The 21,661-nt window shown below is 40.1% G+C and overlaps 1 protein-coding gene across 1 annotated transcript; it reads right to left on the bottom strand.

Annotated features, from left to right (window-relative positions):
- Positions 1-1,962: 1,962 nt before the first annotated feature.
- On the bottom strand, positions 1,963-17,653 carry LOC121685830 (solute carrier family 22 member 7-like). The gene is made up of 11 exons (XM_042066598.1): positions 17,359-17,653; positions 15,290-15,671; positions 13,820-13,923; positions 13,520-13,674; positions 3,823-3,991; positions 3,396-3,519; positions 3,200-3,306; positions 2,893-3,107; positions 2,672-2,780; positions 2,322-2,528; positions 1,963-2,141 (listed from the first exon to the last, which is right to left on the bottom strand). The coding sequence occupies exons 2-11, from the start codon at positions 15,668-15,670 to the stop codon at positions 2,033-2,035; spliced, it is 1,680 nt and encodes a 559-aa protein (XP_041922532.1). The 5' UTR covers position 15,671; positions 17,359-17,653; the 3' UTR covers positions 1,963-2,032.
- Positions 17,654-21,661: the final 4,008 nt, after the last annotated feature.

Here is a 21,661-nt window from a genome sequence, read left to right as displayed (position 1 = left end):
TCCCTGGTGGAGCATGTGCCCACTTTGTTGTTGTCATAGACTTGTCTCAGTGAAACAGTGCACAAAACATACACACATACTGTAGGCACACATACACATGCAGGCCCACCCCACACCATCTGAAAGTCTACATCTCTGCCCCAACTCTTTTGTTGATGGACAGTTATAACTACTTCTTTGTATTTGTTATAGCTCTATATGGGTATATGTTTAAATAAAATAATTTCATTAGGCTAATGAATACTTTATTTTGATTTGGCCCATGTTAATCAAATAAGGTGAATCATTCATATGCACCATTTCTGCAAAGCATAGCTGCAACACTTTCATTTTTGTGCTCCCCTTATTAAGGAACTTCCACAATGCTTCCATGTGCCACATCTTATTCCAGTCTTGCACCGCTGACTACAAAACCATAAATCTATGAACCCAAAAACCATGAACGAAAGATTTGTGGATCTGCGTTGAATCTGAATCTGCCGCAAACAGACGCAGTAGGCTATGCTTCAGTCTGAAGAGTTGAGGCTTTATTCAATGACCAGCAGTTCAAATTATACATCTACTATCCTTCACAGTAAAACAGCTAGTAGATGTATAATTAGAACTGTTAGTCATTGAATATTACATTACATTTAGAAGACACTTCTTGACCAATGTGACTTACATATGTCAGCTATATTACAACGGATCACATTGTCCCCGGAGCAACTTGGGGTTAAGTGCCTTGCTCAAGGGCACAACGGTGGAAGCCGGGAATTGAACCGACAACTTTCAGGCTACTACACGTTAGCCCAGCTCCTTAACCACTACACTACCACCGCCCCCAGAGAATAAAGCTGTAACTCTTCAGACTGAAGGATATTTACGTCTGCATGTTGTTCACAACGTGCAGTTGAAGTGAAGGGGGTTAGTCCTGAAGTTCTTGTTAAAACTTCACTCCAGAAGCATCCTATAATGATCTGACTACAACAGAGACTTTATAAACGAGGAGACACGGCACCTAAAGAATGAATGGGGACTATCGTTCAAACTATGCAGCTATTTTACTATGTTTTCTCTCTTTCACATACCGCAGTCAAAATTAATCCAATAGCACATGCATAGTTAAACTAAACATTTAATTAAATGAGAAATCTATATAAAAAATATACCACACTACCACTCACACACAGTTAAAGGAAATTTCAGAACTTCAAATACTTTATTTGGTTCTATGAGATTGTCAGTGAACAGTGGTTGTGCAAGCACACTAAAAAGGTCCACAAGTTTGGGAAAGAAGACCCACCCCATCCATCAAGTTGGCTACGCCCCTTTAAAATTATCATGGTGTGGACAGTGTGGATAAGAATGAGCAAGAATTCAGCGAACCTTGGTTTGTGGATGTGGTGGCTACACTGATTGGCACTGATCAGCAAAGTTTTTATTATCTGCCATATGTCTAGTGTGGGCTGATGATGTGTGTGTGTGTGTGTGTATGTGTGTGTGCGTGCGTGTGTTTGTTTATTGTATGTATTGTTGGGTATGGACACATTCTGCTGCTCCTCCACATGTGAAGTTCCTAACTGAAAAATAAAGTTCTTTGAATTGAATTGAATGATGTACAGCAGCAAGATTCTTTCTTCATCTGTCTTTGTCATCTCTTTTCTTCTGCTTTATCGTTCCATCTCTCACTCAACCAATCACTGTTTCTCATTCACTTCCTGACTCACTCATTCAGGGTTACTCTATCATGCATCCAGGTTTATTTAATCTGGTATCCAATCTGCACGGTTACAGTTGATTTCATCAAACATGTTGTGTTAATGCACTTTTCATTGATGTAATTGCTCCCGTGCCATACCTTAATATTTGTTTTACACACACAGTAACATTATTGGTAATATTGTAATGTAGCATAAAAACTGCAGCTGTAGTTCATATGTAATATAAATAACTCAAATGGTTTTTAATCAGTGATAAAATATTTTATTAATCTTATCACATGGCAATAAAAAACTCTTGGTAAAAAGTCCATAGTAAGACTGTTACACTATCACGACTCCATCATGGTTAATTTTTCCGCGTTAACCTCTGGCTTTAGTGCCTCTGGTTCGGGCTTCAGTTTTACCTGGTCTTGAGAAGACAAGCAGATGGACCGTTTTCTGCAGGAAAAATACAAAGATGTTCAGATTTGATTTGAAGGGGTGTGTTAGAGCCAAGTTATTATTAGGATACAATAGGTGCCTATATGTCTACAATACGTGTCTAACTTTGTTTGGTATTTGGCCTATAGAATTTAGATTAGGCTATGCACTTGTGATTAATTCTGATTCTGAGCACACCTGGTTTGCTCAATGTCATCGATGGTCTCGGGCAGCCGTGCATTGAGGGTTTCGGGGAGAAGCCATGCCACTAGTCCAGAGAAAATGGCCACTGAGCAGAACACCACCTCAGGGAAAGGCTTCCACACATCCTCCAACAGCATGATGAGAGGCGAAATGGAGGCACCCAAACGAGCCATGAAACTGGTGTAGCCAACACCATTTTGTCTGTTCGTAGACACAACAAAGTATGTCAGATTAATCCAAGATTAATGTGTCAGTGTCCAAGATTATTTTCTCAATTTGAACTTGATTTCATCAGTCACAATATGTGAGGTAACTCTCACTTAACTGAAAGTGAAATGGCTAACCTGACCACTGTTGGATACAACTCAGTAGTGTATAGGAAGACTGTGGTGAACGCAGCCTCAGAAAGACCTTTTCCCAACACTGCCACAATGGTGCGAAACATCCAAAAACCTAAAACCCATGCACACACACCAACCAGAATCCTGTTTCTTTATCATTGGTTGAAGAAAACAAAAACAGCAATATTTTCTTTGTCTCTTTCTGTGTGTGTTTGTGTGATTACTTTTAGGGGTAAAGATGTTTATCAAAATGCATATCCCTGTGGCCAGCAGTGTCCCCATTTGGCTATATCGGCGGCCAATGACATTAAGACTGAAATAGGTGATAAACTTGGCTGGGAGCTCGATGGCTGCATAAATGAAATGAGTCAGATAAAGGTCCAGTCCAAAGCCAGTGATGTTCAAACTGATGCCATAGTATGTAGATGCGACTCCGTACCTAGATGAGACACATGTGATGTTAAACAGGTTTATTTAAGTCATTTACTCATACAACACTCATTCACTCACTCACACGGTCACATCGCTTACCACACAATGCCTGTGAGTACAGTCAGTCTCCTCATGCGAGGGGTCTTGACCAGATCCAGGTATGTGAAGCTGTGCTTCTGATCCACGGATACGATGCTCGATAAAGTCTAACCAGGAAATGTACTATCAGTGTAGGAAGCACATAACAACAACAGTTTGTCAAACAGAAAGAGAATTTTTAAGAAAAGGATCCCACCTCTGGCTTAATTCTGGTAGAGAATTCATCCCTGCGATTAATGGTGGCGCATCTTTGGAGGAAGTAGTGAGCCTTTTCGGGTTTCCCAGCGGCTATCAGCCAGCGAGCCGATTCTGGAATCCACCTGTCTCCCCAGCCATGAATGAACACATCACAATAGTTTAAACAGTTGTTAAATTATAAATTATTATTGGTTAACCTGCTAAACTTTCTGCATCTCAAAATAAAATGTTTCATGTCTTTCACCTTTTATTTCATGCAAATAACTTCATTGTTCAAATTGTAATTAAAGAAACTAACTAGATCACTGATGGATTGGTGATTTGAAGGATTTGCAATAGACAACATTGGTACATCAAAAACTGAAATGGGGTAAATCACAAAGGTTATGTTAAATCCTATCATGGCACACATTTAGAGTTCTTACCACCAAGTCAGAATTGCGAGCACTAAAGGAGAGGTGACAGTGATAATCAGCATTCTCCAGTCAGTAACCAAGTATGCAATCCCTGCAAGCAACATGTTGCCTAGAGTCCAGGATACGCTCCCAAAGACTCCAATAAATGTCCGATGCTCTATATCTGCCCACTCCACACCTTCAGGCCAAAACAATGCACACAAAACAAGATTAGAAACAAGATGTCCCATATACAAATTCATGTATATATATATATATATATATGTGTGTGTGTGTGTGTGTGTGTGTGTTTGTATATGTTTGTTTTAAAAATAGTGTCTAATCGTATTACATAGCCCTGTTCTTCCCCTTTTTGTTTTATTCTGTGTAATGACATTGACAAGGGATGAACAAATTACAACCAAAACTATAATGATATGAACAAAAATCTAACACAGGAACAGGCACACTCAACTCCAAAAATAAAACCAAAAAGTTGAAAACTCAAAAAAAGCACTCAAGCGCTCGCTCTTAATAAATCTTTCTTGGACCGAACGTGCATGGCCACTATGACCTGATGCTATGGATATGGTTAACAACTGTGCCTACCAGAAACCAACTGTTTAAATCAGGCTTGTGCAAAAAAAAAAAAATTCACGAATTGGAATTTGAAATGAATTGGCTCTGCCCCACAGGAAGTTGAATTGGAATTGGAATTGGAATGACAGGAAGTGGAATTAAATTCATGGCAATTCAATGCAATTCCACAGTCAAACAACAGGAAGAATGTGTTGAATCTCACATGCATTCAGTTTTGGGAAAGTTACTTTGGATTGTAAAATTGAATAGCTATTCTTACTTAAAATGTTTAGTTAGTATAACTCAGTTTTTGTCTTTTGTTGATTATGTTGATTTTGCTTTTTGATAACTTGGCTAAAAGGAGTAATTTAAGTGAACATGATCATTTAAATCGAGTAAACTATACTTGAATTGCTTAAGTTCTGATACACCGTGAAGTTAGTTAGTTAGTTAACCTTACTTAACCTGTAAAAAATGCAAACCGATTGCCTTGAAATTACAGACTAATCTGGGATAGGAATTCCAAGTTGTGCAAACAAATGCTTACTTTGTGTAGTACACTTACACTGAGGAGAATTCCTATTTAACCTAACTTTGTCATTACAAGTAAAGTATATTGTGTAAACACAAGGTGTGTTAACTGATTCACTTCCAGAATGCCACTGCCCTGGCCCACATATTTGTAAAGATATCACATATTAATCCTTACTGAAATTCAATCTTAAATTACAAGTGACAGTGACAAATATACAAATATATACTGTTGGTGTGTAATTTATGTGGATGACTATCCAAAACACTCTAATGTTGTGGGTAGAACTTCAGCAACATGTTACATTGGTATTTTGTTTTACTACTCTCTGAAAGTACTGCACAATGAAGGGGAGACCTCACTATGTACCACCAATATGTGGCACACACCTGGGTTTGTCCAGCGGTTCAGGGAACCCCCTAATCTTTGATGTCCACAGTGAGTCAGGACTTTGTTTTACCACTTCATTCAAAGGCCTGTTTTTGGCATTTCAGTGTATCCATGATGTTGTGAAGGCATTGGGGTTGATATTAATATCCTGACCAGAGAGGAGAGTGCATGTAATGGACAGCCACTAACACCACCATGTCTAATAGCAACATAAGTTTGCAAGGAGAGCACCCATAAAAATCCTAATCAAGCTCACATTTAGCCTCAGTAACTTAGCAGAGACAGGGTACCTGTATGTATGGTTTCCAGCTACAGATCTGTGCCTGTCTATAACTGTCAGCACTAGTTCTACTCACAGGTTTGGCTGTTTGGTGATGTATCAATATAAATCACATATCAATTACACAACAACACTATATATAGCCTTTAGTGTCACTGTCACTTATTTGTTATTGTAACTTAAGATTGAATTTCAGGAAAGATTCAAATGTGATCCCTTAAACAATATGTAGGCCGGGTCTGTGGTATTCTGGAAATGCATTTTTGTCATATCAGTTAGCTGAACTGTGACATTAGTTAGCACAACTTCAATACACCTTTTGTGTTAAATAAACATACTTTACTTGTAATTGTAATGACCAAGTTAGTTGAAATAGCAATTCTGTGTACTGTACTGTAAGTGCACTACACTAAGTGAGCATTCGTTTGCACAACTTGATATTACAGACAAATCTGGAATGGGAATTGCATAGACAATCAGTTTGCATGCTTTTCTTAACAGGTTAACTAAGATTATAAACTAATTTTACAGTGTAGCACAAACTTCAGCAATTCAATTATAGTTTACTTTTCTACCTCAAAATGAAGTAACACTCATTTTACGCAAGTAATCTCAACAAAAGACAAAACCTGAATTCTACTTACTATAACATTTTAAGTAAGTAAAACTATTATGTTTTACAATGTGGACATATAATTTGTTACTGTTTAAGTTACAAGTTGTGTGTTTAATGCTATCATATCTGACATATACTGTGAGGGTATGTATATGAATTTCTTCGAATTTCATTGAATTTCAATTCTACTTCCTCCAAATTCAAATTGGAATTCTACATCCTGTTTTTGACCTTAATTCAAATTCAATTCGAATTCAAGAATTGAATTGGAATTTAGGAGTCATTCTCAATTAAATTCTGAATTGTGCACAAGCCTGGTTTAAATGTTCTGCACACACCCTGTTTGAGGGTGTGTATTGTTAACACCTCATCAGAAAGCTATAAACTTCCAACTTCCAACTGTGTTTCCCAACAGACACACCTGGTAGTTTTTCACCTCTGGTCTGGGGTCATGCCAGCAGTTTTAATGAACTCAGGGGAGTGGAGGTGGGGAACATGCATGTCCATACCACATTCAATACTGTAAGGCCAGCAATGTGCATACCTAAATCAATGGAAAGGTCTCATATTGACAAACGCCTTTGTAATCAACAGCATCGATGTCTATGCATACAGTGAACTAGGAAGTCACTGTTTTCAGCTGCCATTTGGTCCTGTTCTCGTCACTCTGCTGAGGGCCTAACTCAGGCCCGGGCCTCTCCTGGACCACAGGAAAATGCCTGAACTCTAACTATATTTGTCAAAGGAGAAATTATAATCCGCTCATGTCTAATATAATTTTAAAAGGATCCATGTGAGAAATACAGTATTGCCAGTTGTAGAACAGTAAAGTTAATTCATATAATGTTTCTGTAACCTGGGATATTTGCTGCCCTCTCTGAGGAGATGCTGCCATACCCCCTACTCTCAGATAACTGAGATGCCCTGGTGATTCCAGATGAAGGCCATCTATATGTTAAAGGGACACCAACGTTTTCGTGTTAATTACTCATCTTCGTAAGTCGGTATATGGTTAAATGACTCGTTACAGGGCAAATGAAGACTCTCTCGCCCGCCCCTACTGCCTGTAGGAAGAATATCCCGCTTGCAAGTTCAGTGTATCCTACCCGCCGACCGAAGCAGGCAGGCTAACGAAACGCTAGCAATTGTTGCAAACGTGTGTATAATGGCAGAGCCGGCGAAGAAGCAGCTAAAACCCTTGACAGAAGATGCAAATAAAAGGAAAAGAGCTTCAGACCGAGCGAGGGCTCACACACGTATCGACATGTACAGACGCTAGGGGGAGTTTCGTAGAGAAAAAGCATCAGGCTTGCCTGGTGTCCCTTTAATATGTTTTAGATATAAGGGGATGAACCCAGAGTCTTCTCAGACCTATCTGAGTTTTACCTTACATTCAATGTTAAGTTATATGGGTCACGTCTACCTTTATGATTTACTGGTAATAAATTATTAATTCACCACCATGTATATATTTCTTCTCATATGCCATGCAACTACTCTGCTATAGTTGATAAACTACTTGGTCATTATTTTAGGTCAAGTTCTTAATTTTAGTTAAGAACTAAGTCAGATTAATCGTTTCTTGTAATAATTATACTGCTTTACCTTTCTGTCCTAATGTTCAATACACATTTAAACCTTTGATGGCCAACGCAATTCTCATCCTGAGGAGCATCTGTGCCATCCCTTTCAATACCACTGTCATGTGCTGAGGAGCGTCCAATACCACAGTCATGTGCTGTCAGTCATGATGCACTGACAGTGTTGCGAAAACTCACCAGACAAATGACTACAGTAACCCTATAAGATTTCTATAGTTCTATGGTAGTATATAAGACCACTATGAATACCTCTAGAATATCCTTACTCTCTATGTTCCTATAGTATAGTCTTAAAGTACTTCTATAGTACAGTATGTCCAAACACACTATAATACTTCCAAGAAGGCCTGGATAGGATGATGTATATTTCCCTCCACTATTGCCTGCTCCACTTGGGATGGAGGTTGGGGTGGGTAGCTCAAACCAGACTTTTATTGTATTTGGCTGTTGTTTGAGATCAATATTTGTTTTCCAGGTTACACCTGGGCATCTCCCTCAACCATTCCCTGACTCTTATGTCAGTGTTTCTCAGAGAGCCTGTCCTGGCTGTTCAGGAGACTTTGTAGGATTCCGAGACCGGCAGTCTTTTGAATGACCAGAGTCAAGTAAATCAGATCACTGCCAACTGCCTCTGACATGTCAAAACAATGGTTAAATAGCCTACAACAAAGATGCAATAGGGCCACCAATTACTGGAAATGTTATGCTGAAATTCAGTGGAGAAGCACCTAGCACTGAAACAAGCTATATTAATGCTAGCATGGGAGAGAGAGAGACATCAGACATTTGAGGAGAAAGAGTAATAGTAGAGGTCCTGGTTAAGATTTATGCACTTCTTTTAACAGAGAATATCTCAACTGTTATAGACTAATATGACCCTATTGAACAACGTGGGATGTGTGCCAAAATCTCTACCTGGGACTAAAGTCGTGAAAATGACCACAATAAGTGACACGATTATCACACTACAGGTGAATGGGACCCCCCCCCCCCCCCCCCTTTTATAAATATCCTCATACATTTCTACCAGTTTAATCTTCATATTAAGATAAATACTTTTTGTATTACACTTTGCCTAAAAAATAAAATAAAATAAAATATGCAAATGAGGCAATATATCATTAAATATGCATTATTCCTCACAAAGAACAGATAAGTTGGTACATACCAATTACTCATTTGACCCTATACATTGACTTATTTGTGGCGGCCCACTACAATATCAACACTGACTAAAACACAATGATTTTCTATGTTGTAGGCCTACTATTTAAATTGGATGGAATTAATTTATTGTAGAGCTATGTGCACCTTTGCACAGCCTCTCCTTGTGTCTCAACAAACCTACATGCATGTTTAAAGAAAACATGAACAATCCTGCAATTGTTGGCATAAAAGTTGACAAAGGCACTTCAGCCGTGGATGTGGGCATGAGAGAGCAGTGCTCAACCCTTTTTCCTACTGGGTCGGGGATCGAACCGGCAACCCTTACAAGCCCGAACCCCTGACCAGTAGGCCACGGCTGCCCCAAGTGTGCACACAAGAATGGGTGTCCCTGTCGGGTAGCTGGTTTCCGTTGTTACAAGTACTGCAAATGCAAGGGAGGCAATAGTTGTAAAAATCCTATCACTGAATGAGATCTCATCATCATCCCCATACCTTGACTCTGTTGTGAAAGTTTTACCTTGCAATACAGGGATTAAACCTGTTGTTCTGGATGTTTCACTTTAAGTAAACGTCCCAATGATAATAGCAATGTTGGATATAAAATCTGTATATTAATCAAATGCTTGTTTTCTTTCTTTTAAAAAACAGTCCCTTGTCTGTATAAAATTGTATTTATAATTTTCCATTAAATACAGCACTAAACAGGACAGCCCCCCCCCCCCCCCCCCCAAAAAAAAAAAAAAAAAAACACACACACAACATCCACACTGAACATCTAAACACAATCAAAATATCAAAACAGAATTCTTACACTACATGGTCATTGTAGACATTGTGATCACCTCAGAAAATCTGTAGCTTCAAGAGTTTATATGTACGCATATTTAATGAGACATTGCCTAATTTGCATATTTTATTTTATGCATATTTTATTTTTAAGACAAAGTGTAATACAAAAAGTATTTGTCTTAATATTAAGATTAAACTGGTAGAAATGTATGAGGATATCTATCTATAAAGGGAAAAAAGTCCTAATCACTTGTAGTGTGATAATAGTGTCACCTATTGGTCATTTTCATTTTTTCGTCCGGGGTAGAGATTTTGGCACACATCCCACGTTGTTCAATGGGGTCATATTATCTATAACAGTTGAGATATTCTCCGCTAAATGAAGTGCATACAAATCTTACTCAGGACCTACATGTAGACTATAAGGAGGAGAAGAGAGAGAAATAGATGTGACACTCACCGTGTCAGAAGGTTTAAGCTCTGCAGCCTATGACTGCAATTTATAAATGCAATTATTCGCTACTCTGACAAGGAGAAGCAGAGCATTCTTAATAACAGATGGAGCAGGGATCAGGCCTACAATATCCGCTAAGCACATTTGGGTAAAGGCTCAAAAATTAGAATGTCGTGGAAAAGTGTGTTGGTTTAAGTTATAAACAAAACATGTTGTAAACTGAACAAACTGGTGACTACAGTCAGTCTTAATTTTAACAACAATTTTAAAAACAATATACTAGGCTCTCCAGGTTCTGAAAAGACTAGTTTGGCTAATCAGTATACCCAGAAAGAGAAGTAGCCTAGTCTCAAGTGTCATCTCTGCAGTTGTCACTTACAAGTGAATAAGGGTGAATAGCCTGCCTACCAGCATGCGGTTCAGCATCGGTAGGTGTCTTCAACCATTCGTGTTGGTAGGCTAAACGCACTGGCTTGGAGGATATAGCGCCCGTAGGCCTAACCTATAGCTATCACAAAACAAACTTTAGCAGGTAATCCCACTTGGTAATCAACAATTTCATGTTGGCCTACTCTTTGCTACATCTCCAGACAGCATGTCTAGGACTAAAACACTGTAACACATATGACGTAGACTATCTTTGATCACATCTCATGGTGACAGACTGGCGAATGGTTTGCGTAGGCTAATGAGTGTTTTCTCTCAGGGAAGACTGAGGGCTGTCGTAAAGGGCACGAGCCATATGCAAAAAGAAACACTGTAAAAGTCACCAGCACGCTGCTTTAATCAAAACATAGTCTAACTCCGCTACTTTTTGACCGATTTTACTGCCGTCTGCTCCAGAAGCCTAGTCTCGTAATTTTGTGAACCCTTGATAAACCCACGTTAAAGACGAGCTACTTTAAAGATAAATTATCAAAGGAGAAAAAAATAAAATGGAAACATGTTTGAAATAGCCTATAGCCTACGATCCTCATTTTTCTCAGCACTGCTCCAAATAAAAAATAAGGCAAAAGTGTGTGTAGGATACTGTTAGGAATTATGAATCTGACATGTTTAGCTGAGCAGTATTTTGCTCTTTTAATTGATCCCAAATCTGGTCAAATCTGGTGACAATACAGGATGACTTACCGTGCATGGTAGAAGTCACAGAACCTCCACTGGGTCACACTGGCACACTGTACAGGCTGCACTAAATTCACCCTCACTTATTTGAAAGACATCCGATTAATGGATGCATATGCTAAATATGCAAGACTTGACTGTGCACGGCTTGATTAATGCATCCAAAAAGTGTTGCAAAACTTTCAGGACCAGACAGGGTGAGACGGTCAGACTGCATGATTTGCTACATTGTATGATGGCAGCATGCTACCGGCGGGGTGCAAGGGCTATTTAAACGTTGCTCTCCCCCATGCCCAAAGTCTGACAAGATGCTACGACAACCGTTTATGCCCGAGAAGTTCCGACTGAACGGATGTTTTAATATGTGGCGAGATTATCTTCAACTCGGGGCAGTTGTAGAAAACCTCGGACAGACAGAGAGTGGGACACAGAGGATAACAGGCCATGCCTTCCAACAGCGCCTACCGGTGGTGGATGTCGAACAGCCTGCTCCACCTGCCAATAACCAGAAACGCTCAACAAGCAGTTCTGAGAACAGCGTATGCAGCAGCAGCACCAATCGGAACTCGCGGGACGGGTGTGGATTTTGTCGACAGAACGGAGAAACTCCCGATATCTACCTCAGTCACAAACTGAAAGCGAGAGATGGCAAGGTACTCTGTCCTATTTTGAGGAGCTACGTGTGTCCTACCTGTGAGGCAACGGGGGATAAAGCGCACACCCGTCGCTATTGTCCCTACGCAACTGACTGAAGGTGAACTGTACCAATTAACGTTAGCTGTCAGCGGACAGCATTGTATGTACATATGTTCTAAATAGTTATGTTGTTGATTATGTTGTTGTGTTAAATGTTATGTTCTTTTGCACAATGGTTTGTAGCCTACAAATAAAAAAAACGTTTTCATGATGTTTTGTGTTTGGTTCATGAGATGTTCTGGTCGGTTTGAGTCAGCTTATTACAAAAAGTGTAGGCTATCCCACAGCGCATGGTTAGGCTACAACTACAACTTTTGATTAACACAGTGGTAGGCAAATGTTATGGGAATTTTACATATTCTGTAAGTTGTGAGATTAAAGTGCCTTAAATTAAATAAAATGTCCTGACTAGACTGATCCATAGGTCGGCACCGTGACGCTATCAAATGGTAGCCTAACTTTTGGGGCATAGGCTATTGAAAAGTTCTTGTGCAAACCGAAATATTTCCAGAAATGGTAGCCTACCTTTGCCATTAAAATTCATACTACAAAATGAATTCCTTTTAAAGACATGATGCATAGGCCTATTTTTGCAAATCCTGATGGCTTGGCAGACTAATAATGCACTATTCAATACACATTTTCAATTATTGTTCAAGTCAATCCTATCAACTTTAGACACCACATGGCCCACCTGTCCATTGGGTCAGTTTCGTTTCGTTTACGGAACAAAGCCATGCAAAGTCAGCCTGTGTTTAGCCTTTGATGGCTCGAAATGTTTTATTGGCCACTGTTAGGCCTATAGCCTACCTGACAGAGTGTGCACCTGTAACGTCTGATGAGAAATTGTTTGCTTGAAGTGGCCTACCAGTGCAATCAGCATATTCCAAGAGCCATGAGTTCACCAGTTAGGAAATATGACAAATGAGGTCACATGTTATGATATGACAAATAGCCCTAAGCTGTTATATGTAGGTTATATCATAATTGGTGAAACTTAATAGAATATAAGACCACCAAATGATGCATGGAGCCTATTCATGCTTGTTTTTTTTTCTTTGTTTGTCTAACAGTGTAGACTACTAGGCCTATTTAGTTTAATAAGTGCATATAGGAGCAAAAACTGTACTGTACTGTTGTTGGTGGTGCACCCACTGTCACCTACTGTCCTGCACTACTCGTCTAATGTCACTTGCCTATTGTTAAGTGGCACGACGATACAGTGGCGTGGGACAGTAGACGGGTGCTACGGGACAGTAGGCAAGTGGCACGGGACAGTGGTATGGTACAATTGGAAAGTGGCACAAGACAGATTCAGATGAGCAAGTAGCTTATGCTTCACAGGTATAAGTAATAGTGCTCAACATGTTTATGTCTACTTTCGCTGTCAAGCATGTTGTCTTGTCTGTTTAGTAAACACATAAGATATTACCTATTTAATGTAGGCTATAGATTGTACATTTCATTGTGGTTTTGGAAAACAAACTGGTATACTCACTGAGGACAATGGTAATAATGCTAATTCCTGTAATTCCGAAGCCAGTGAGGAAGCGAAACACTGCAAACATGATGTAGCTGTTTGATAGGGCACTGATCAAACTGAATATGATAGCAGAGGTGTAGGACACCAGCAACATACTCCTCCGACCATACCTGGACGTAAAGAGACGATGAACATGTCAAAAATGCTTTAATCAAAGACAAAACAACATCACAGATATAGAATTGTGGCGTAGGTTTTACCACAGAACATTTTGGGACTTTTATTTTTTTGAAGATTAATTAAACAATTCCTTACTTGTCACAAAGGACACCGAAAAACACTGCCCCGAGCATGACTCCAACGAAGAAGATTGTGGCAGTGCCTTTGGTCAGCTGTCTCTTATCACAGACCAGATCAAACTGAATGGCACAAAACAAAGATAGTAAATACACAGAGCAGTGGGAGGAGATGGAGAGAGAAAAGTGACTCCCAAAGTGTTAAGGGAATTCATCATGTTCTTGAGTTTAGAACTTGAAGGCCAATAAAGAGGAAGATAAGGTTTTTGGAGTTTGGAGGACCTTGATGGTTCTGCTTCATTACCAGTTCTTTTCTTAGCATTGAATAGTATCATTTGAGAAATTGTTAGACATTCCCCAAGAAACATCCGTATATTGAGAAGTGATGTTGGGGCCATTCAGCAGCATGGAAACCTTCAAACCTGTCAGGACTAAGTAATTCTAACAGTTCTGTGGAAAATGGCCATGCAAATTCAAATTCTTCAGATTAGTCAAACATCTTTAGAAATTTATTTCACTAGTTTTGTCATAGAAACTGCCCCTTTATCACAGTCACACTAGTTTTCCTTGAGCATGGTCTGCATTCCCTCATTGAACACAAGTAATGTTGTCCTTCCACAGGACCTCTGACATCCATCAAAATGCTCCAAAATGTGTATTTTAAATCTGGTTTTGTTGATGGTTTTGTAGCTGACTTAACCGACTCTGAAAGTTTGAACACGTACACGTCCTCCCTATTCTAAATGGCTTTCAATGTATGATAATTCAGCAAAGACCAAAGCTTCAGCACGTTTTTTGAGTTTCTTTTAAATAAGCTTTTCTCAAACCTTTAGATACTCCTGTAGGTGTTTTTGTATTTAACAAGACAATCAAGGTGGTATTTAGCTAACCTGGGGGAATCCAGACAAACCTGTTTCTGGATACTTCTCTGCGCGGCGGTCATAATAATTTAAAACTCAGATGAGCATTCATTTGGAGAGTCATGTCATTCTGACTGTTTTTGCCTGTTTTTTCCCCTTTTAAAGCTGTATAAAAGGCATGTAAGAATATTTCCATGGGTTATCTTGCACATATGATGGGTTAGCCATCTATATATTAAATGCAAAATGATAAAGTAGCAGAATAAACCATGATGCCCAAACTATGTAATGTTTTATTATCCTTGGGTCTTTTTTGGTGGCCATTTTGGATTTTCCCTTGGCGGTATAATAAACAAGAAATGTTGGGCACCCCTTCTGATACATCATGAGGAGTGTCTGTACCAATTTTGTTGTTTCTATCCACCGCGTAACGACTTGGCCCATTTTTTGTAGATAATTCCCCTGGACCTATGTACTATATTTGATCTTCAATGCCCAATATTTTGGAATATATTTTCATGCGAAATGAAATAAAATGCAGATATAATTATTTTTTGAAATGACTAGGGTATGTGCTTAGCAGTTGGACATTATGAGTGAAAGAGACAGAGATGGGCTACTGATGATACCTCTGTAGCCAGGGTGCTTCTGAAAGTGCTGTTGTCAAACACCCATCCATTCTGGCATGGCCCTGCAGGAAGGGTCGTGGCGTTGGAGGAGTTGACCAGCAGGTGAAACTGGGGCTCTGGGAACATCAGACATGAGGAGGGTGTCCCATCTACCCGTGTCGGGATACTGACCGCCAGCCTCTGCTCCGCAGTCAGATTCTCAAAGACGCCTTCTGTATCCAGACCACTGAGGTCACAGTGATGCGATGGGGTGGCTGCTATGAAGTTGTTTAACAGGAAGTGACAGGGCAGCGTGATGCGGGGTACCACCAACAGTAGGATGAGGGCAATCTGGAACCGGCCAAATCCATCCGTCTCTGCTAGGATGTTCTCAAACTTCATCCTGCCCCACAAATCAACCTTTTATCAGTGTCAGTGATATATCAGATGACTAAATCTATTTTGCTCTTTGAAAGTATTTAATCTAATCCTGTCTGTCTCCTGGCAACCCCAGTGTGTTACTTAAACAAACCCACAGTCACCATTAATTCATTTAATAGGCTGGAAATGCAGCCTCGGACAGAGAGACGAGTTGAGATTTAATGAGGTTCTTCACTACAGGTTGCCAGGCAAAAATCCTACATCTAACAGTTCAGAGTTTGTAATCCAAACAATCCAACTACGCAAACAGTAATCCAGAGCATAAAGTCATACAGGGGTCATAAACACCTGACATGACATGCTCTAGTCATATTCTGCAAACATCCAAATAATTGTCTGATAAGTCAGTGATTTTAATTAAATCAAAATCACCAAAGCAACCACACGCTTTAAAATATCAATACGGATTGAATTGACTAGTTCCTACATTAACTGAGTGACAAGTAAGAACACACTGATCAACGTTAAGAAAGGTTCAAATACAGGACATTCATGAGATTATATTAAAGACCCACTCCAGGCATTGATGAACCCCTAAAAAACTCATCTCATGAAAAAATCCCTTCATGGCAGTTAAATGTCTCGGATATATAATTGTACATATTTGTCTCATTTTGGAGTTTATTCGTTCCGTCTCTGACAACAGTCTCAATCCCAACTCGTCATATATGGATGCTTTGAGTATCCCATAAATTGCTGGGATTGGTTCCTTAGGCTCTTAACATAGGAAATCCAGTCTGTCAGCCCGCCTTTTTGAGGATGATGGCTCACTGCAGTTCCAAGGTGCAAATACTCAGTCATGGCCTTGACTGCTTATTTTACTCCTGATATGCCATGTATAACAAATAAACATGGACATGATAAAGTTAAAAACAGGGGTTAACCCCAAAAAATAAGAGGATTGACAGGTCTGGTGTGATTTTCCAGGGGCTGAGCTGATCAATACTGGGGCACATGCCTCAGTAAAGGGGTCTAGCATCAGCAACGGCCAGGGTGATAGCTGTGCAGGTGGTAGCCCTAATAATGGGTGAAGGTGCCTGGTCAAAACAGCAGTAAGAAGTGGGCAACACAGAACATGGCAAGTGCAAATCGAATCTATTGTAATGTAATCAAAAGGAAGCACAAAAACACAGCATGGAACACAAGGGAGTACAAGAAAAAAACTCCTGAAAAGAGAAAGATCCTGAGCAGGAATGTGGCAGTTTCCTCCATGTAAGTTTCCTACATCTAAGTGCGAGCCACTTCAAAGATGTATAGCAGGGTGTAAGATTTACCTGGGTAATCTAGGCTCCATATTTTCTCTCATTCATTTTGAGAGGATTACTATGCATATTTGTGTCTGCAAAGCTAAGATTTCTCAAGAAGTTCTGTGTCAGTGTCTGTTCAAACTAATGACTCATTTAAGCATACAAGCATGCATGAATAGGCAGGAATGGTAAGGACACTGTTGTATATTTTGGTGCCATATTTTGTCCATGGAGAAATACACCGGAATACCATATCAATCATATAAGTTCTTTGAAAGTGAGACAAATGCATTTTCTGTTGGTAGCCTACAACAATATATGACATGAAAAACTTGCGGGACAGTAAGCAAAAAACAATTGATTAATTGAAATGTAGAGAATATGAGAATATAAAACAGTCACCTGTTGGCAGTATGCTGAAGCTTCCCACAGAGGATCTAAACTGACCACTGGCAGCCCTGGTCTCTCAGTTCTCAGACGTGTTTATGGAAGAAGAGGATCTTGTTAAGCTTGTGCACTGATGCAGGTGCAAATTTGTGGTCCAAGGGTCCAGTGGCTTGTCAGAAGTAATCTCCTTGACCACCTACACCAAACAGCCCAGTGCTGTCCAGAGTCCCTCTTCTTCCTTCGTCCCTGCTGGAGGGGAGAACGCGGCACTCTGCAGAGAGTTGCGCTGCGGGATGACCAGCTGCTAGAGGTTTCCTGTAGTGAGAGTGGCCCTCTCCTAATGAGGGCAGGTAGGGGGCCAAAACATGGCACACTGGGTGGATGTCTCAGACCACCCCTCCCCGCCCCTCTTCTCCTCCCCCTCCTCGGCCTTGGGAACCTCTGATTCTCACCCTTTGCCCACTTCAAAGTGGACTACTGTGCCAGGGGTATGTGTTTGTGCATGTCAAGTTGGTTGGTCAAAATAAAAAAAAGTTATAAGTCTGTGTGTGTATGTAAGTGTGTGTGTGTGTCAGAGAGAGAAATAGAGAGAGAGAGAGAGAGAGAGAAAGAGTTATAGAGAGAGCTTGCACGTGCTTTCATTAACACTGGAGCCTATTGTGTTTGGTGATTGTGTTCTATGGATCAGGATCAAAGCGGCTTTGTCGCAGCGGAAGGACCCTGGAAATTTATGGACATTAAATCACTGAGAGTCCAGTCCAGCAAGACTTTTCAGTATTCTGCTCGCATAAAGGACAAACAAGTAAACTAGATACTGTACAGGCGAAACCTGAAATTCCTGAAATTACTTTCTCTGTAAACAGTGTTACGGTCCGGTTTTGCTTGTGCTCTGTAGTTGTACGGCCCTGTTTGAGCCCCCTAATCCCACTGTGTGCTCACTAAACACCAAAAGTCCCTCTCAAATCATATATATGACATTCTTTATGTGGTTCCCAGCGAGAGCGTGTTGAGTGCAAATCAAAGGATTCGTACAGTGGTGTGTGTTGTTTTGATACATCTGCTCATATTACCCAACAATAGCGCTGTGGCACGTCACACGGGCCAAAGAGTCCTCAGCAGCTGGGGCCCTCCAGCAGAGCAGCCCTGTGACAGCCCTCCTGAAACCGCGGCAGTCTCATCACAAAGTCCGTCTCCAAGTGTTCAACATTGAAAACATGATGATCAGTGACGACAATCTTGCACCTCTTACACAGGCTTTTCTACCGCACCCCCCCTCCCCCACAAACTGTGTCCCTGGCTTCTGATATCCATCTGAATGACTTTCTGTGTCAAAGACAATAATCGTTAGGCTATTCATTATCCTCAGCAATAACAAACTAATCATTTACCGGACCCACCAAATTTTATTCAGAGCTCATCTTCTGTGGGACTTTAGTGAAAAAATAACAGGGTTATAACTTTGCTTCACCTTTGCACACAAGGAGCTGATTTTTATATATATTATCCAGGAACACTCTCACACAGCAGTAGCTTAAAAAACACTGAAGGATCAGTGAATCATCTGAAGACTGGTTTTAGTCATGATAATGGTTATGATGTTCAGAACTAGCTACCCACTCATAATAGAGGTACAGGTTATTAAAGAGATCTGTAAAGTCTTTTAAGCTCTTTTAACTTATATACAGCTTTTTTTTTTCATAGGATAGTGGACGCAACTCAATGAGATGTAATAGAGCCTCACAAAATAACATCCTCATCTTTCTGAATAACAGTATTGAATCCCCGATGTCCATTCCACAGATAAAGGCTTAATGACAGACAGACCCAATTATAAGTTGTATGAAGTATAAAGTGGGTTCTTATATTAGAGATTTTCTCAACAGAGACACTATCTGTGGAAGATTCAGAAGAAAACTCCCAAAGTCACCTCAAAGGAATCAATGGAGCTACTTTTATTGACTGGAACCTTTGATAAACCAGACAACTTGTCAGAAAGGTCATTATTAGAAGCAGATATTCAATGAATTAATTATGAAACACACATTCATGCAATGTCCCTCCTGTGTCAACGAGTCCCATAGAGGAGAGAACACACGTTCATTACACTGAAGACAAAGGCGGAGTAATGGGCAACTCTGCTCTCCTGACACACCCTCTCTCTGTCCCCCACGCTAGACTCTGGGCCCCAGGATCCAAAACCAGGGAGACGGAGCTATCGACTCTGATTGGCACCCTCCACCACTACCCCAGCCTGGTTGATGAATGTCACCCTTCTTCCATCCATCAATAATAAGGTATAGATCACAGAGAAATTGTGGAATTAAACATTCACAGGACATTTCAATACACATACTGTACCTCTCTCTTCTTTTCACTTGTCACCCTGTTGTTGTTTATCTTTATTGATTCATCATTACATGTCAAGTACACATCAATACATATCGAGCTTGCTTAAAGAACTTCAATATTTCATTTTTCACTGACAAGATGCTGCTGCTGTTCTTCACCTCCGTACATGGTTGAGATGTGCACATCTCAACTGATAACTAATATTACTGCGTAGCTGTTGAGACTTGGGCTTGGTGAGGGTTTGTTGGGGGCAGTATTGAGCTATTCCATTCAAGTTAATCACTTAGCTCAAGTGTAAAGTGTTTGCTCTAGACCATATTACCCATTTTAAGGTTACTTCAGTATTCTGTAGTCCATCACCCCATTTGGTGTTTTATTAGATTAGACTCATAAACCAATCGGGAAGAAGGCTTTTTTGTTTTCATATTTTGAACCTCTCATACACACATCCACTCTAACACACGAAACTGGCTTTTGACTGTTCTGTTGAAACAGCTTGTCTGTCTGTTTCTTACGCTTGTGAGATGAGCAGAGGGCAGGCAGAGTGTTGTGGGCCATTGTGGCGTTTTTTGCGCTTGCCAGTTGAAACACAAAATAAAGCTTAATGTCCCACTTTTGCACCTCACAGAGTCGTGCGATTTGGTTGTCATTGCAATCACAGCTTGCTGTGTGATTAACCAAAGCATTTCAAAGACTTGGAAAAAATAAATACATAAACATATGCAAAACCTATGTAACTTACGTCTTTTTTTTACTTTTTTGCCTCTCTCAGTTTAGATTGCTGAATAAAAAAATTAATACAATTTTTGTTTCAAGAAATTACTCTATAATCTACAGATGTATAGTAAATGATTATCAAACAACACCAAAAGCAAAGGTATCCAAAGGCATGCCTGCTCTCTGAGGAGTGCTGGTTGGCTGCTGTTCAATTGATGGACCCATAGGAGGAAATGGCATAATGGTGTGACATGAGTGTAGCCTTGATAAAGGACTGGCATCACAATGAGCAGTTTGGCTTTCCCACCTCATATTCTTGGACAGACTATGCAGTGTGCACTGTTTGTATGTGCTATAGTACAGGACGTTCAGTATCCTTTTGGTATGCTTGATATGATTAACTGACATGGTGGAAGTGTCCTGACCTTCTTGCTTTGTGTACCAGTACCAAGTACCAAGCACCTTTAAACATAGACAGCAAGGTTTCTAGACGGTTTGCATCCATTTCATACCAGATCGATATTTGGCAGGTGTATCATCTTTATGGCTATTTGCAGAGAATTCCTCAAAATTTGGAATAGCTTGTTATGTTCATTTGAATTTGAAAGCTGTATGATCTGTCGAGAAATGTTTTCAAGTAATATTTGTCAAACCTAACATTATGATTTCTTCTCTATTTAAATGAGAAATCTGAGAGAGATATGAGAGCTATAGGACTTGCTATTTGAATTGCTGGAAACGATTATAAGGAAAAACCATAACCCAATTCTTCAGGAGACGAAAAATAACAATCAGATCACGCTCAGAGAACAGGAAAGTGCTTTGATTTTTCAGATAAATTATTAATCATAATCCTGACCTGGCATGTAGGATGTGCTGATCATATGAAGGACTTCTGTTTGACGACAATGACTCATCTCTACTGGAAGCATTTGTGACAGTGGAGTTTCAATACAAAGCATTATTTCATTAAGGCAAGTGAGGCGTGTTGAACTGAACACACTCCAACACAGTCCCATCAGTTCTCTCTCACACAAGCACATTCGCTCAGGCAAACACTCCCCAAGGTAACAACTGTATGTTATGTGTGCGTGCATGGCAAATATTCTCCACATCTGGATTGACAAAGCAGCTGCAGCAGTTGCTGTGGCGATAGACGAGACCGCCACTCTGACTCCCATCATTTTGGTCGGTCAGGTCAGTTGAGATCTGTCTTCGTAGAGGATATATGGTGGTAGTGACCGCCTATGCC

Source organism: Alosa sapidissima, chromosome 16 (assembly GCF_018492685.1).
Source record: "Alosa sapidissima isolate fAloSap1 chromosome 16, fAloSap1.pri, whole genome shotgun sequence".
Classification (NCBI taxonomy): domain Eukaryota; kingdom Metazoa; phylum Chordata; class Actinopteri; order Clupeiformes; family Clupeidae; genus Alosa; species Alosa sapidissima.
The sequence above is the reverse complement of the archived record's forward strand: the minus strand, read 5'-3'. Positions and strand labels throughout refer to the sequence as shown.

Bases quoted from the DNA above. Each gene is read 5' to 3' on its own strand.
- LOC121685830 (XM_042066598.1), bottom strand. From the start codon at position 15,670: ATGAAGTTTGAGAACATCCTAGCAGAGACGGATGGATTTGGCCGGTTC. The intron at 3,307-3,395 runs GTGGGATCCTTT...TTTCCTGGTTAG, and splicing joins CTACCAGAATTAAGCCAGAG to ACTTTATCGAGCATCGTATC. The intron at 2,142-2,321 runs GTGTGCTCAGAA...TTTTTCCTGCAG, and splicing joins GATGACATTGAGCAAACCAG to AAAACGGTCCATCTGCTTGT.